Below are 17,138 nucleotides of genomic sequence, written 5' to 3' on the forward strand. Positions count from 1 at the left end.
CAGTGTTTTCCTTTGTATTCTTAGCACCTAAAACATATAAAAGGTCCTCAATAAATATTTTTTGGAGGAATGAGAAATCAATAAAAAAAATCACTAAGAAAAAGACAAAAAACTGACAGAAGGACGGGCTGAGGATATGAATTAGCGCGTCACAACAGAGGAAACCCTAACAGCCAAAAAAGTTAGGAAAAGACGCTGTACCTCACCAGCAGCAAGGAAAATTAAAATAAAACCACCTAAGATTCGACTTTTTATCCACTGATCTGCCAAACACTTTCAAGTCTGATAATATTGGAAGAATGTGAGGAATGCTCATATACTGCTGGTGACATGTAAACTGATACAACCACTCTGGAGAACAACGTGGCACTGCCGCCGCCGCCACCATCACAGCAGCTACACTTCAGCGTGCTTACTGTAAGTCGGGCACTGTCTAAGCACCTTACAGATTTCAACCTGGGGCACTGTCTCAACAACTTTGTGAGGTAAGTCCTATTACTACTGCTATTCCCATTTTACAGCAGAGGAAACTGAAATAGAAGGAGGTTGAGTACCTTGCTGAAAGTCACATGGCTAATAATACAGAGCCAGGACCCGAATCCAGCCACTCTGGCTCCAGAATCCACGTAATGACTACGCTATATTGCCTCTCGCTTGTGCGTTTCCACTGGCTGAACATCTTTTTAGATACTTATTGGCAATATTTAGGTCTTCATTCTATTCACGATCTTTGAATATTTTTTATTAGCCTATTTGTGTTTTAATGATTGTAACAGATCTTTGGTACTGTGTGTGTGTGTGTGTGTTCTGTTTGAGATACCAAATCACTTCCCTAGAAGGAATGGCACTACAAGGGAGAAATAAATGAGGAGGTTTTGGTGCAGTTTATGAAAAACAGTAAAGGTGACCCAAAGGTGCATGGCAGTGCCCTGCTGACAGAAGAGAATTCACACCCAAAGCTATGGGAAGTCAGCCAAGGCAGAGTCAGATTCTCCGGATGCACTGGCCACAAGTCCATCCTCAGGCTGGACCCGGGGCACCCATCTTACATGAGTGCATCACATAGCCACTCAGCTCAGTCATGGATTTCACCTGCAGTTCAAGTTCTTGAAGAAGTCACATGAGTGAGTCTGGTTTTGTCAGCGGCTCATCTATCCCTTCTTCATCCTTTTTCTCCCCAAGTGTAATGCACAATCCAGAGCCAACCTTCCAGCTGTCATCATCTGGCTTCCTCCTGACCTGATCGAAAGTAAGATTTCAGTGGCTTCATGGGTTTGGTAGCTGCATCCCTTTCTCAGCACACTCCTTCTCCTCTTGGGACTGACGTAGAAAATACCAGAGGTTCTTCAAAGCCACACCACCTCCGGCCAAAGCAGTAAGTCACGGACAAGCCCTTGGAAGGCTCAGAGTCAAAGCTGCCCCCAAAGATTACGGCCAGTGAGGGGCAGAGATCATTACAAACGGCAGCCAAGGGGGCAGGTGGCTGCAGCTACTGAGGCTGAAGCGCTGGGTAGAGGTCACGGTGGGACCAGCCAACAATTTCAATATTTACATGGGTGTTGGCAGCAGAGAGTGGCTGGCTCTGGGCAGTGGCTTCAATCAGCCCGGGATTCAATCCAGGCCTCGCTGGAGTAGAAGAACGTGGATGATGCCCTTTGCCAGCTTCTGGTCTACAGTTTGTTAACCAATCCTCCTTTTTCAGTTATTGGGTTGTTTCCAAGCTTTCAGTCCTTTCAACTCTTGCCATAATCTAAATGTGGGAAAATGTATCCTACCTCATTAGCCTTCTCTTTCCACAATTATTTCATTATTACCAATTTTCACGCCTACTTCCCATAAAACCCAATTCTGATAAGAGTTAATATTAAATTTTAATAAAACTTGATCAATACTCATTGGCCAGAAACTAGTCTAGTGTGAATTTTAGTTTGTGAAGTAAGACCTGTCATTGCAGATAGCCCAAGATCAGAATAAAAGAGGAAATATTTAAAAGGCAAAACAAAATTTGTTAATATATCTTCAAGATCATTACATATAATTGAAAGACTAAATGTAAATTGTTCAGCTATTCAACAAACACATTTCCTAAAGGCTTAATTCTTTGCCTCTTAGGTAAAATTGTTCTGAAAGACGAAATGATGCACAAGAAGAAAAATTAAATTTTTAAAAAAGGCTTGAGAGAGTTGGCAGAGTATATCCTTTAAGATACTCCAAATCAGTGAAAAATTACCCTATTTCCTACAGCCTTTTCTCACCCATGCTCACAAATGTTTTCCTGATAAAATAAGAGACATACAGTAGCTCCTACTCATATGTTTTTTCTCATTTCTAGGTCTTTCAGAGTTTACTAAAGGCAGATAGTTAACAAGTCAAAAACAAATCATTTTTCTGGCTGAGATTCATTTCAATATTGTATTAGCAATTCAGTATTGGATTTATCATTGTATTTAATAATATTAATATGTGTCAGTAAAGTTAACAATTTGATGTACTTTTCAAATTATATTCCTATTTCTGAATTCCCTTGCATATCAAATTTTCCGTTTTCACTTCTCTTTTCTATATCCCGATGCTGATCATGGACCTAGTCAATTCTTTCATTAAAGGAATGTTCCATATTTAGATGAAATCCTTGTAGTTACAGCACGTGGCAAAATATGCTCTTCTCACCCAGAAAAATCTGGTGAAGAAGTAAGGGCTGAGATCTCATGGTGTGGAAGGAAATCTGCCATCTCAGGCAGTTACATCTGGGAGGAGGGGCAATGAGGCTACAACAGCAATAAGGTAATCAAGCGTCAATTCCTAGTCAGGACAGAGCTGTGGCGGATGCGGGTTAAGAGACTCCGGGAGACTGATGGCTCAGAAGGAGTAGAAAAAAGAATAGAGAAAACGTGACAGCTCGATCCAAGGCAGAAGGGCTGAGAGATGAGTCTGTGACATGTGACCAAGAGCAAAGGCCAGAAGCGAGACAGACAGAAAACAGGATTGCAATGGACGTAGTCAAGGGTCAGGGGCCAAGGTGAGGCTGTGCAGGGGCACCTGTCACCGGGAATCACCAAGGTGAACTGGACTTCTCACACAGAAGGATACGAGCTCCCAAATCCAGAAGGGAGCTAAAGGTCATGGTCCACTTTGGGGTGCTAGAGGAAAGAGACAAGGACATTTTTTTAAAAGCTCAGAAACACCCTAGAGCTCAGAGAAATTGTCTAAAAGGAAAGGAACAAGTGGTGGTGCCGAGAAAGAACGGCTTCAATCTGGGACAAGCCAGGAGAGGAGGCAGGACTGGGGTCTCTTTTTTTTGCCAAAATTTCTCTTTTCCCCTTACCCTTGGGCTGTGATAGCAGAAAGTTAATGCGAGGAGCCCACTGGGGCCTGATGGGCGCCTAGGGCACAAGGTCTATGGTCCCACTATCCCTGAGGGTAGGGACCGGGCCCAGGATAAGGTGTATACTTGCTAAATCATAAGGCTTGGAGAGCCAAACTCTTCAATTTCCCGATGAAGATACTCACATCCAGAGAAGTGAACTGACTATTCCAAAATCAAACTCAGAGTCAGTGTCAGAAGTTTCTTGACTCCTGGTTTAATACCCATTTCGACACACCACACTGCCTCCCTAAAACTGGTTAGCTAAGAAAGATTTTAAAATATTCATTAAAAAATATTCTGGAGAAGTAATATATATACAAGGATATTAATTTCAGCACAAAACATTGGAAACAGCCTTAGGATCCATTAACAGGCACAGATTAAATGAATAGCAGCACATCCATTCAACGACATGACATACAGCCTTTAACAAACGAGGTTGGTCCACGTGTTCTGATACATATAATGATTTCCAAAATACACTGTAAAGTGAAAAATGCAGGTACAGCGATGGTGTGGCATGCTACCGTGTGCACTGAACGCATGTGCAGGCACATGCATGCCCGTGTACGCGCACACTTATCCTTGTATACGTCTGGAACACCAGCAGAAGGACACGGCAAGAACTAGCAACAGTAGCTGCTTATGGGAAGCGAAACTCAGTGCTGGAGAATGAGACTTGTCACTGGATGCCCTCTGGTGCCTTTTGAATTTTGTACCGTATGCTCCTACTACCTACTTGAAAAATAATAATTAAAAAAATACTGCTGTCTACAAAGACAAAGCTAACATACAGGTGTTATATTAGTCAGCGTACAGGTCAAACTGTGTGGGGTAGAGGCTCAATAACAGCAGCATCGAAACACAGGAGCTCACTTCTTTCCCTCCGGCTGTCAGCTCCCCGCGTGGGAGTTCTGCTGGAAAAAGACAGGCCAGCCTCCCTCTGCCTTGTTCTCGGCCATCCCTAGGGTGTCTGCTGGCTTTACCTGGTCCCAGGTGACTTCCCCTGACATGCACATCCCGGCAGTGGGAGGGAAGAGAAAGACACTCAAGTGCCAAGAAAAAACGGTGTTGCTTTGGAAGGAGGGGTCCAACAATAGGGCGCTAAATAGATGATGGTGCCATACACGGAGCCGCACACTGGACTAGCCAGCCATCTCACAGGACTCAGGGGAAGGCTGTGCAATGCCCCGGAAGGTCTTCCTGGTATATCAAATGACAAACAGGAATTTCCAGGACAATAGAAGTAGTATATTTGCATTTTTATAAATATATATGAATAGAAAAAGGTATATATGAATATACCAAGGCATTGTCTTTTTGCTTGATGATACATTCTAATGTTCTATATTAAAAAAAATGATGTGCTTTTGCAAAAAGAACTTATTTTTTTATTTTTGATTTATTTTTCTCTTTTGGGAGGAGGGGAAGAGGAGGCAAGACAGAGAAGTACAAGAATTTTTTTAAAAACTTCATTTGGAAAAACAAAAAGAACGCTGCTTCCACTAGTTCCTTCTTTGGTTTCTTTAAAATGTTAATAAATACCCAAAGGGTAGTGAAGAACAAGTATCCTTCCACTCCAAAAAAAAAAAAAAAACACAAATGAAGAAACTATGGGAAATTATCCTATTAACTGAGTCGTCATCTTTCTCTGGGAAAGTGCTATATGAACTTGAACACTGAGAGAACAAGCCGTGGGAATAAAGGAGCCCATATTTCGCGCGCGCGTGTGTGTGTGTGTGTGTGTGTGTGTGTGTGTGTGTGTGTTTCAGCCAGTAACAGAAGCACCAACATGCTAACAAAACAGAAACTGTAAAGTTAAAATCCCAACTCAGTTTGAGACCCCCAGCGAGTGACTGTGTGCTGGGTTTTCTCCTGTGGCTGGGAGAAAGCACTTCTGGCCTCAAGCGCTAAATAGCTGGGCTGTCGAGCTGGGTACCAGCATGCTAAGTGGATTCCTCCAGCAGCACTCTCATCCAGAGATGCACAATACCAGATTCCTGCACCCATTCTGGGAAACTGACTCTGCGGACGCCTGACCCATGGCAGTGCTCGGGGGCTGGGGGGCACCAGGGAAAGGATGCTGATATGTATGAGGCTACAGTGGGGCAGCTATAGAACTTGAACCAGAAAGGAGATGAGACAGCCATGAAAGAAATGTAAAAGAAAAAAATCTTATTGCAAATTATATTGATGCTATCATTAGAAGTCCTTTAAGAAACCTAAAGAGAAACTCAAAAGGGTTCTCTATAATCAAATTGCAATATTTTTTTAAACAAGGGAATATATGGATTTATTTACTTTTTTTATGTATATCAAAAAATAGGATGATTAAGCAAGGAAGAGTCAGAGACTGGGGAAAACATATTTCTTAAAAAATATGGCCATTCTATTATTTCAGGGCTGCTGAGCCTAACAGAATACCAGGCCTCCTCTGAATTTCATAGTACGTAGCAAGTCAATTTTGGGTCATCCCATCCATTTTAAATGTATGAAAGAACCATATAAGACATACAAGGGGGACAGAAGGAAAAATATTTTGGAATATATAAATGTTTATTAATATCAGCAGCAATATCAAACTTAAAATTTCTTAAATATGTAAATGCCAATTCCCACTGTATTTCTTTTTTTTAAATTGAGATATAATTGACATATAACATTATATCAGTTTCAGGTATACAACATAATTACTTGATATATGTATATACTGCTAAATGATCACCACAATAAGTCTAGTTAACATCCATCACCACACAGTTACAAATTTTTTTTCCTGTGATGAGAACGTCTAAAATCTATTCTCTTAGCAACTTTCAAATACGCAACACAATATTATTAACTATAGTCACCATGCTGTACAGTACATCCCCAGGACTTATTTATTTTATAACTGATTTATTTACTTTTAAATTCGTTGACATTTAGTGTTCCCATTACACTGGTGAATTTTGGCTGCAGAGGCACTCGAGTTGGTAATGTATGACATACGGGGAGATAAGCTTGAAACATTACCAAACTAATTACTCTTTATTTATTTATGGTCCATGAGACCACGCAGATTAGTGCAAAGGTAAGAGTTTAGAGTCAGACAGCGAAAGGCCCAAGACCTAAGTCTGTATCTGAGATGCAGCCCCGGCAAGTTATTTCAACTTGGATAAGCCTCAGTCTCCTTCAAAAAATTAGCTATTATTTTACAGAACTGAGAGCCCAGAAATAAACCCACACATCTATCGACAGCTAGTTTTTGACAATGGAGGCAAGAACATACAACAGAGAAAGGAAAGGGTGTCCAATAAATGATGTTGGGAAAACTGGACAGCCACAAGCAAAAGAATGAAAGTAGACTATTATCTTATTCCATACCCAAAAATTAACTCAAAATAGATTAAAGACTTGAATGTAAGACCTGAAACCATAAAACGCCTAGAAGAAAACATAGGCAGTACACTCTTTGACATCTGTCTTAGCAGTATCTTTTTGAATACCATGTCTCCTCAAGCAAGGGAAACAAAAGAAAAAATAAACAAATGGGACTACATTAGACTAAAAAGCTTCCGCACAGCAAAGGAAACCATCAACAAAATGAACAGACAACCTACCAAGTGGGAGAAGATATTGGCAGATCATACATCCAATAAGGAGTTAATATTCAAAATATACAAGGGACTCATACAACTCAACAACAAAAAAACAAACAACCCGATTAAAAAATGGGCAGAGGATATGAACAGACATTTTTCCAAAGAAGATATACAGATGGCCAACAGGCACATGAAAAGAAGTTCAACAACACTAATTATTAGGGAAATGCAAATCAAAACCACAATGAGATATCACCTAATGCCCATCAAAATGGCTATTATTAAAAAGACGACAAGAAATAACAAGAGTTGGAGACGATGTGGAGAAAAGGGAACCCTCACACACTGCTGATGGAGTGCAAACTGGTGCAGATACTACGGAAAACAGTATGGAGATTCCTCAAAAAAATAAAAATAGACCTATCATATGATCCAGCTATTCCACTTCTGGGTATTTATCCAAAGAAGAGGAAAACACTAATTCGAAAAGATATTTGCACCCCTATGTTCATTGCTGCATTATTCACAATAGCAAAGCCTTGGAAACAACCTAAGGGCCCATCAACAGATGAACGGATAAAGAAGATGTGGTACATACATACAATGGAATACTACTCAGCCATAAAAAAGATGAAATCTTGCCATTTGGGACAACGTGGTTGGACCTTGAGGGTATTATGCCAAGTGAAATAAGTCAGACAGAGAAAGCCAAATGCCGTATGATTTCACTCCTATGTGGAAGATAAAACACCAACAACACACACACAGATACAGAGAACAGACTGGTGGTTACCAGAGTGGAAGGGGTTGGGGGACGGCAAAAGGCGTACATGGGCACATGTATACGGTGGGATGGCAGCTAGACTTTTGGTGGTGAACACGATGTAGTCTATACAGAAGTTGAAATACAATGATGTACACCTGAAATTTATATAATGTTATAAACCAATGTGACCTCAATAAAAAATAAATTAAAAACAAAATAATAAATAAATAAACCTGAATAAGCCTCAGTCTCCTTCAGAAAATTAACTATTATTTTACCATGTTGGGTCCTATACAGCATAGAACACAACTAAGAAATCTACAACCCAAATCCTTTCAATGAGAATTGGAAAAAAAAAAAAAACATCTTTCACATATTCCTAATGCACATAGGGGAAAATTTTTTAAATTAGAAGTTAATTTGTCAATGGAGATTAAGAACCACTAGAATCCTGGTGGCCCAGGTTCGGATCCCGGGTGCGCACCGACGCACTGCTTCTCCGGCCATGCTGAGGCCGCGTCCCACATACAGCAACTAGAAGGATGTGCAACTATGACATACAACTATCTACTGGGGCTTTGGGGGGAAAATAAATAAATAAATAAAATTAAAAAAAAAAACAACATTGGAATCCATTCAACAAATCTTTATTAAGCTACCAACTGTGCAATGTACCAGATATTGCAAGGATTGGAGGCTGCAAATGTGGTCTCTGCTCTCACAGTCTACCTGTGAGCAAACAGGTAGGCACACGTCCATCTTCTGCAGGCGTGTTTGGAGATGCCAGCCTTGTTCACTATCTTTCTCTGAAAACTATTTTGATCACAGACCTCAGTAAAGGTGTGACCCTAAGTGGCCATGTTGTACCCCACGACAATCCCCTCTTTCCACCTTCCCACCTTCTGCCCCAGCTGACTGGACCCAAGCCTTGCTGGCCAGAAACCAGCAGACGGTGAGATCCTGTCTGGAAAATCCAAACTAAGAAACAGAAACTAAGAAACTGACAGAAGGCGGGAGCAAGGGAGGGAAGGCTAGAGAGACAGACAGACCTTATGCTTCTCACCTTCTGGTCCCCAATGCTAATAAAGCTCATTCACACTTTATTTTGTGATAAGCTACTGTATGTTTAAAATAAAACCCTCCTTTATTGGAACCAGTTTGTAGAAGATGTTACACACACACATTAAACAACAGACACAAAGAACTCTGTTACCTACTTACCAGCCACGTGACCCTGGACAAGCCACTTATCTCTATGAGCCACAGCTTCCTTCGCAGTAAACAAAGGTCTGCCTGAGAAGACAAGTGGGGAGATGGGGGGGCGGGGTGACTGGTGGAAAGGTGCCAGGTGAAGGATACGTTCAGTAAGGGCTACGGGCCTTTGACCGGGGTTATCACCCTGGGTTATAATGACCACGGGAGGCCTCATGAAAGAAAAGGCCCTCGGAGCTGGACCTTGAATTTGGAGAAGAGGTGGAGGTGGGCCGACGAAGAGACCACTCTCAGAGGGAGAAAGGACTCCCAAGAACGTTGCAGGCAGCTGAGGCCTACGGAGGGCACGGACTGTAATAAATCCTTTTAGTGACCAGTGATGTCTGACATTGAATCTGAAGTTGTTTTCTGCCCTATGCGATGATCAAAGAGATGAAAGACAGCTAACTGTATTCCACCCAGGGCCAAATGTCTAAGGAGAAATGCTAAAGGACCCAACGTGTTAGGAAATAGTGATGGGGGAGCTGGTGGCAGGACCACGAAAACCTCAGCTCCCAAGACACCCCATCAATACGTATGAGCTTGGGCCACTGTGTTTAGATATTGAAGAGAGTGATCCCAGGAGGTCAAGGATGTGGAAACCCTTGGGTTATAGAAAGATGGGAAGAAAATCCTACAAGCTGCTAGACTACAAACAAGTCAAAACAAAGAAAAAGAAGATGGTTACCTATAAAAGAAAGAGAAGCAGATTAGCAGAGAAACATCATCTGTACCACTAAATGCTAGAAGAAATAAAACAGTGTTTATGGAGTTTGAAGGAAAATAACTGTTATCAGAGAATTACACGCACACCCAGACTATGGTTTATGCATGAGGCCAAAAGAAAGGCAGCTTCAGACATAAAAAAATTCAGAAAAAATATCATCTGCATGCGCTAATAAAAATATTAAATGAGGGGCTGGCCCAGTGGCATTGTGGTTGAGTGCGGTGCACTCCGCTTCAGCAGCCTGGGGTTCATAGGTATGGACCCCGGGCACAGACCTACACCACTCATCAAGCCATGCTGTGGTGGCATCCCACATACAAAATAGAGGAAAACTGGCACAGATGTTAGCTCAGGGCCAATCTTCCTCACCAGGAAAAAAAAAAATTAAATGAGAAAGTACCCAAAGAAGAAAAGCAGAGGGTGTAATTTATACGGAATAGTGGTAATCAATAAAAACAGTAAAGTGTCAGAAAAGTAAAGTCTAAGACGTTTTTGATACTATGGATGTCAATATAATGTAATAGTTAAGAAAAAAAAGTTTTAACAAGGGCAAAAATAAAGAAGCCACATGGAATTAAAATTCCAGATTATTTCAACAAAACCTATGAAATGTAAAGGAAGGAGAAGTCAAAACATCCAACACATTTTGTCTTGTTTGGTAGTAGAATATTTTGGACAATGGTTAATTTTTGACATTGATAGAGAAATACAGAGAAAAGCACCCTTGTTCAAAATTTTTAAATAGTTCCCAGAAGAAGAAAAGAAGGATACAGAGCCTCCAAACTACTAAAGAAAAAAAAAAGGAAAAATGAAAACTTGACATATTCTGCAAATCACAAGGAAAGAATAAGGAAATACTTTGAGTACCACGAAAGCTTATAAAATTCAAAGGCAGGATATGATCTGTGCTGTCCAATATAATAGCCACTACCCACCCTGGGCTACTTAAATTTAAATTAATTAAAATTAAACAGGGCCAGCCCGGTGGCTTAGCGGTTAAGTGCGCGCTCCGCTACAGGCAGCCGGGTTCGGATCCCAGGCGCGCACTGACGCACTGCTTCTCTGGCCATGCTGAGGCCGCGTCCCACATACAGCAACTAGCAGGATGTGCAACTATGACATACAACTATCTATTGGGGCTTTGGGGGGAAAAAAAAGGAGGTGGATTGGCAATAGATGTTAGCTCAGAGACGGTCTTCCTCAGCAAAAAGAGGAGGATTAGCACGGATGTTAGCTCAGGGCTGATCTCCCTCACAAAAAAAATAAATAAATAAAAATTAAATTAAATTAAATTTAATTTAATTTAATTTAAAATCCAGTTCCTTAGTCACACTAGCCACATTTCAAGGGTCTATCGACCTCCATATTGGACATTTCCATCATGGCAAAAACTTCTAGCAGACAAAACTAATAGTCAGTGAAAAATATAAGATAACAAATGAGTCCATGTTAAGTATGATCCTATTTATGTTAGATATACACTTCTATATATATATATATATAAATGTGACCAGATTAAACTGTCAATGGTGGTTTCTCTAAGAAATAAGATGACCAGGGGGTTCTCACTCTCTATACACTTTATTGCTTACATTTTTAATAAGCATATTTTATTCTTATAATGAGTAAAAGTCATTGACATATTTTCAAATGGAATAACAAACCAATCAACCAACCTCCTTCTTGAACTTGGTACAGAACTTGGTTCCAGTCCCTGAACTAACCAAGTAACTGACTTCAACTTGTATATATTTTACTGTGTACACTTGTATTAATCAACAATTTCAAGATGGCACTGTCTGTGTCCTGTACTTAGAAATTTTCTATAGTTTCGCCAAGCTCTGGAAAAAGTTTGTTCCGGGCCCCAGGGCGATATCACCATTTCAGATGAAAGTCTGAGCAGACATTTGATAATTTCAAACTGTATTTCTTGAATTGAGAAGGTTGCTTGGGCAGAAGCTGTGAACACACCATTCCATTTAGATTTATATAGTTGATAGATCAAACTTCAGAAAGGGCAGCTTTGAATTATCCCTTAAATTTTCCATGACAAGAAAAATCTATTGAGAGTTATGGCAATTTTTTGCATCTCCCCACCGATTCCACACAGTTGATTAAGAAGTTCCCACAGGGGCCGGCCCTGTGGCTTGGCAGTTGAGTGCGCGTGCTCCGCTGCTGGCGACCCAGGTTCAGATCCCGGGTGCGCACCGACGCACCGCTTGTCCGGTCATGCTGAAGCTGCGTCCCACATACAGCAACTAGAAGGATGTGCAGCTATGACATACAACTATCTACTGGGGCTTTGGGGGAAAAAAATAAAATAAATAAAATTAAAAAAAAAAAAGTTCCCACAGCCAATCTCAACAATACACAGATCAAGTCAGAAGCAACAACATACCGCACAGAGAATAACTTCACTTTTTTTTCCTAAATTGGGGGTGAGAGAAGAGAGGTTATGTTCTTTGTTAACAGAATTCCAAAGTTTTAATTTTGCCATATACCAGATCTTTAATTTTTCTAAGAAAAAAAAATTATATTAAAAATATCTACTGAAACTACTTCATATCTACCCCAGGGAATAACTTAGTGATTTATCTGCCAAAAAAAGCATATTCATATATGCTTATTTTATCCCCTATATAAATATTCTTGGTGGCTGCCTCCTATTCCACCATAGTGAATATGGAAGATAAAAGCTCTCAGAGGAAAGGAGATGAACAACATCAATTTGTCTAGGAAACATGCATTCTGAAAGTCAGTGTTGGTAAAGCAAGGAGAGAGATTTGATTTTGTTGCCAACTTGAACACTAATTTTATTTGGGGCCAGCTGTGTGACCCTGTTTCCAACACTGGACAATAACTATGCTTAATGTGCGATGATAGGCTGAGTAAGAGATGATGACCACTACCCATGTACTGCACAAAGGGAAAAGGTGCATATCAATGGGGCAAGGATAAGAAGATAGTTAAAATTAATTTTTATCTACGTAGAAAGTCTTTGCTAAGAAAATAACAGTATAAACAAGATTATCTTAGAACTTTTAATTAGCTTGAAAGTTTTCAAGATCCTTCAAGCTTTTTACAAAGACCTACTTACTTCTCCCAAATGTAAATCAAGTGTTAAAGCAAGTTATTTAAAGAATCTTTCTGGGTAATCCTCTATTACTCTAGCTCTAATTGCTGCGTATTGTTTGAAGATAATAAAACTACACTGCTTTGAATATAGTTTCACTCAGTAAAATGGACACTCCTTCTCCTCCCTCATGTTTTTTGGAATTATGAAATTTTTGTAGTGGTATGCCACTTGTCAACCAAAAAGCTAGACAAAGAGCACATTTTCCATGAAAAATGAGATATAAAGATAGCAAGATGCAAGTATTCTATCATACTTAAGCCATTGCTTTTAATTAAACATAAAAGCCACTGCTTTTAATTGAACATAAATATTTCATTCATGGTTTTTCAGCATTATCCACAAAATGAAATACTCTTCTTAGCCCATAAAGAAAATTCTATGAAAATGAAAGAAAAACCTACACAGTAATAGTCACATTTTGGGGCAAAATCATCTAATTGGGTATTTTGTTTTTATCTGAGGCCGTAGTTTTAACTTCATATGTCTAAAATAACTAGTAAATACATTATACTCAATTACGGGGATAAATTAATTCCTTCAGGCCACAAGGGTACTATTTAGTAAATTATTGCTTTATGCACTGACCAATACCTAGTGGCTTCAAAGCGATAATTCACCTTTAAAAGGTAAAGTGTTTACCTACTCATTCCTCCAAAGGCTCATTATTTGTCAATTCATTTAAATTGGTGGAGACGAAGAGGCCAAGCATAGAAAAGAGGAGTCTTTCAAATTTTAACATTTACAAACTTGAGCTATTTACGAAAAAAAAAATCTAGGTTTCTACTGAGCCATACCATCAGTACACGAGCCAAATGAAACACAATCACCCCCAAATTTGGCGCACATCATCTAAATCCAAATCCAAAAAAGTAGTCCCACAAGCGCAGCAACTTGGATTTTGACTAATCTCCTTACATTTTAACAGACTACAATAAATCCATTATATCCACCTCTTCCCACTAGGAGCTGTTATCATGTTTCTGCTCTTGGTTATAACATTTCAGTCCCCTGGGCGTCTCTAAATGTTGAGTAACTGTGCTAACATATAATTAACGTGCTGATGCACAAAACTGAAGGCCTCTGAAGAGCGCATGGAGATGCCTTTGGGTGCTAATCTGGGAAGTTCACACAGCCCACGGGCTCCTGGGGACAGGCCCGGATCAGTGGACCCAGACATTCTTGACTGTGTAAGCAAAGAAGTACTAATGAAATCTTCAAAAGAACGAAGAACGATCAACAGAAATTACAGTGGAGAAGAGAAAAGTCCAGGGTCTCGTCAGAAAGATAATGGACAGATGCTGAAATTATCTGGGTAATCCATCATATTTGCATCTGGGTCCATTTCTGGCACTGGTGCTATTGTTTCAAAAACATATCTATATTTAGCTACCTATCACAGGCAAATTTCTATCACTGCATAAACAGAACTTAGGCTCAGATTTCTGTAGAATCTCCTTTCCTCCGTTTTCAAAAAATATTCTAGACTTGAATTATAACATTTGGTACTTGAAGCTGCCACTAAAGTACGTATTCACTGCAAAAATAAAAAAAGCAGTTCGCAAATGCGAGATACATTTAGTCAGCTTTTTTCTTGATCTCTTTTAATATTTTATAACACGTTAAGGCTCAGTAAAATTTCCTTTCTTAGACAAAGCTTCAAACAGATGTTAGAATGCAAACACTTTACGCTTTAAATCATCAATCACTTAAAGAATTCTCTCCATGAACTGAATAAATAAGCCATCTGCGACTAAGGCCTCCCTATCATGTGTTTAAGCTGACCCACTTCATCAGTCACCATGGTTTGCAAAATCTCACTTCTAAGGGGCAGCATTAAGTGCTCCGTGCCAGCGCATAGTTAGAATCCAACAGGGCGAAAGGATAATGTAAAGACCTCTCTTTATTTAACATGACCCCCCTGCCTCTAAGAACAGAACTTCAATACCACCCTTAACCGGAAGCAATCTTTTCTCCAACAGGAGGGCAAATCAAGTCTGCGAGGGAGAAAGGGAGCCGGTGAATGGAGTCAGAAACCCCATCAGGTGTTAAAACGCACGGTGTATCTGGCTTTGGAGACCGAACACCAGTTTTGCAAGCAGGATCTGGATAGGTCTGCGGGAACTGCCCCCACGACAGAGCCTAAAGCAGCGGATCGGACCTGCCCTAGAAGGCTCTGCAGTCAGCTCGGCGGTGGCAATCCTGCGCAGCCCCGGGAGCGGCCGGCCCGGGACCCCCTGGGCGCCCCCTGCCTGGCTGGCGCGGAGCAGGGTGGGGGCCGCGGCCCGGGAAGCACAACTTTCCGCAGGTCCCCGCCAGCAGCGCCGAAACGAGCGGGGACAGATACCAAACCACTCCCCACCATAGGCTCTTCTTTTTTCTGGTGGCGGCGGCGGCTGGGGGAGGGGTGGGAGGGTCTGGAGGGACTTAAGGAGAGGATGACAAGGAGCAGAGAGAAGGACGACTTGCCACCACCGCCGCCACAAAGGGAAGGGCGACGCGCCCCCGCTCGGTCCCACTGAGTCACACGCCGGCCAGGGCAGCGCGGCGCACCCGCGGGCTGGGCGGGCGGGCGGCGGGGATGGGCGAGGGCCAGCCGGCCGCGCGGCAGGTGACAGCGGCGTCGCCTGTCCCCGCACCTCCCTGCCCACCCCGGGGCCTCGCTGCGCCGCGCCGCTCCACCCGGGAGCTGCGCGACCCGGACCTCCCCACGGTCTCGGGGCCGGACGAACCCCACGCGGGGCTGCCCGCCCGCGCCCCCGAACCCAGCGCCCGAGCGGAGCCCGAGATGCGCGCGGTCCCCGCAGCCCCGTCGCGCCCCGTGGCGCCCGCGCGCCGCGCGCCTACCCCTTGGCGTGCTCCGTCTCCTCCTCATTGTCCCCGTCTATCCCGCACGTGTCCTGGTCGTCCAGCTCCAGGCTCTGCTGGCTGGCCGCAGACTCGCTGTCCCCGCCATCGCGGCGGCGCGGACCCGGAGGCGGCGCTCGGCCCGGGCGTGGGGCCGGCGAGGCGGCGGCGGCGGCGCGAGCAGCTCCCTCTAGAGCCGCCCGCCGTCTCCTCGGAGCCCGGAGCCCGGGGCGCCGCGCCCGCCCGCCCCGCCCGGCCTGGGCCCGCCCACCGCGATCGGGGCGGGGCGGGGAGGCGGCCGCGCATCCCCGATCGCCCGGGGGTGGGGGCGCGGGTGGCAGTGGGGGGTGGTCTCGAGCCGCAGCCGGGCGCAGGAGCCGAGCTCCAGACCCCGCAGCCTGCATGCGCCTCACCCTTGGGCTCCGCTCTTAATGCAGCAACGTGCACACTCCAAATCCGAGTCTTCATTTTGGGAACACAGGCCACGCGGTTTTACATCCTTAATGTTAGGAAGCGCTTTTACCCAGTGGAGGGATTTTTTTTTTACTCAGGAGTAGGCGTGCCAATGATTTCCAGAAGCTTCCCACACACACACACATATGTACACTTTTTAAAAATTCCATTTCACGTGTCTATATCTATCTTTCCAATACACTATAAAATCAAAGTCAAAACAGAGTGCTTCCAACCTTTCCACCTCCCCGTTCCAAAGATGCTGGAGCTGCCCCAGTTTTCGATGGACACCGCACACAGTCGGCTCAGACCAGAACAATCATCTTGAGGGAAATGGGGGCGTTGTCCATGATTCAGGGGGATTTGACAGTGTCAGGTAGGCCACTCTGGCTTCCGCAAGTCAAAGTCATGACCTAGACCTCAAGGAACGGAGTGGCTTTGTGGGCTGAAATCCCGTGTCTCCAGGTGAACGGAGGAGGGGCAGGAGGCACTCCATGGATTGCCCAATAAAAGGCAGAGAAGTTCAGACTCATTTGCTCTTGCAGCCTGCACACAGCAGCACTTCCTTTGCTGTCCTGTAATGGGTGGTGTTCAAAGGTCCCGCCAGGCCCCGGGAAGGTTTTACAAAGGCAGTGGAAAGTTACCAGAAACTGTTCAATGAGGAAAGTGAGACTTGAAAAAGCTGGCTGAAATTGTTGGTGTGGGTCCTATTTTTGCAGGAGGCGTTGGGAGCATTTTGCGGCTTTTTTTTCCCCATAAGGGAAAAAATGCAACAAGACAGAAGTATCTAAAGACAAAAATTGCAGAGCGATTTCAAAGTTCACCAGCCTTCTGTCACTGACTGATGTTGAGCCAGCTAAGTTTCTGTAAGAAGGGCAAAGTGGGGCCAAAACACAAAGGAAATACAAAACTTTCACAATCACAACTATTTCTGAGGCAGAAAGTCCCACGTGGCCTCTGGCTTCAAACTTTAGGATAAAGGTGGATAGAGATGAGTGAGTTTCCTGCAG

At 43.0% G+C, this 17,138-nt stretch overlaps 1 protein-coding gene across 1 annotated transcript in view; it reads right to left on the reverse strand.

The window, feature by feature from the left end:
* LOC131403900 (glycylpeptide N-tetradecanoyltransferase 2-like) overlaps positions 1–16,079 on the reverse strand; it is a 37,411-nt gene extending 21,332 nt beyond the window's left edge. Inside the window, exon 1 of the mRNA XM_058538130.1 lies at positions 15,676–16,079. Coding sequence (XP_058394113.1) covers positions 15,676–16,079 — 404 coding nt within the window. The remainder of the gene's footprint in view (positions 1–15,675) is intronic.
* Positions 16,080–17,138: the final 1,059 nt, after the last annotated feature.

Source organism: Diceros bicornis, unplaced genomic scaffold (assembly GCF_020826845.1).
Source record: "Diceros bicornis minor isolate mBicDic1 unplaced genomic scaffold, mDicBic1.mat.cur scaffold_95_ctg1, whole genome shotgun sequence".
In the NCBI taxonomy this organism is placed as follows: domain Eukaryota; kingdom Metazoa; phylum Chordata; class Mammalia; order Perissodactyla; family Rhinocerotidae; genus Diceros; species Diceros bicornis.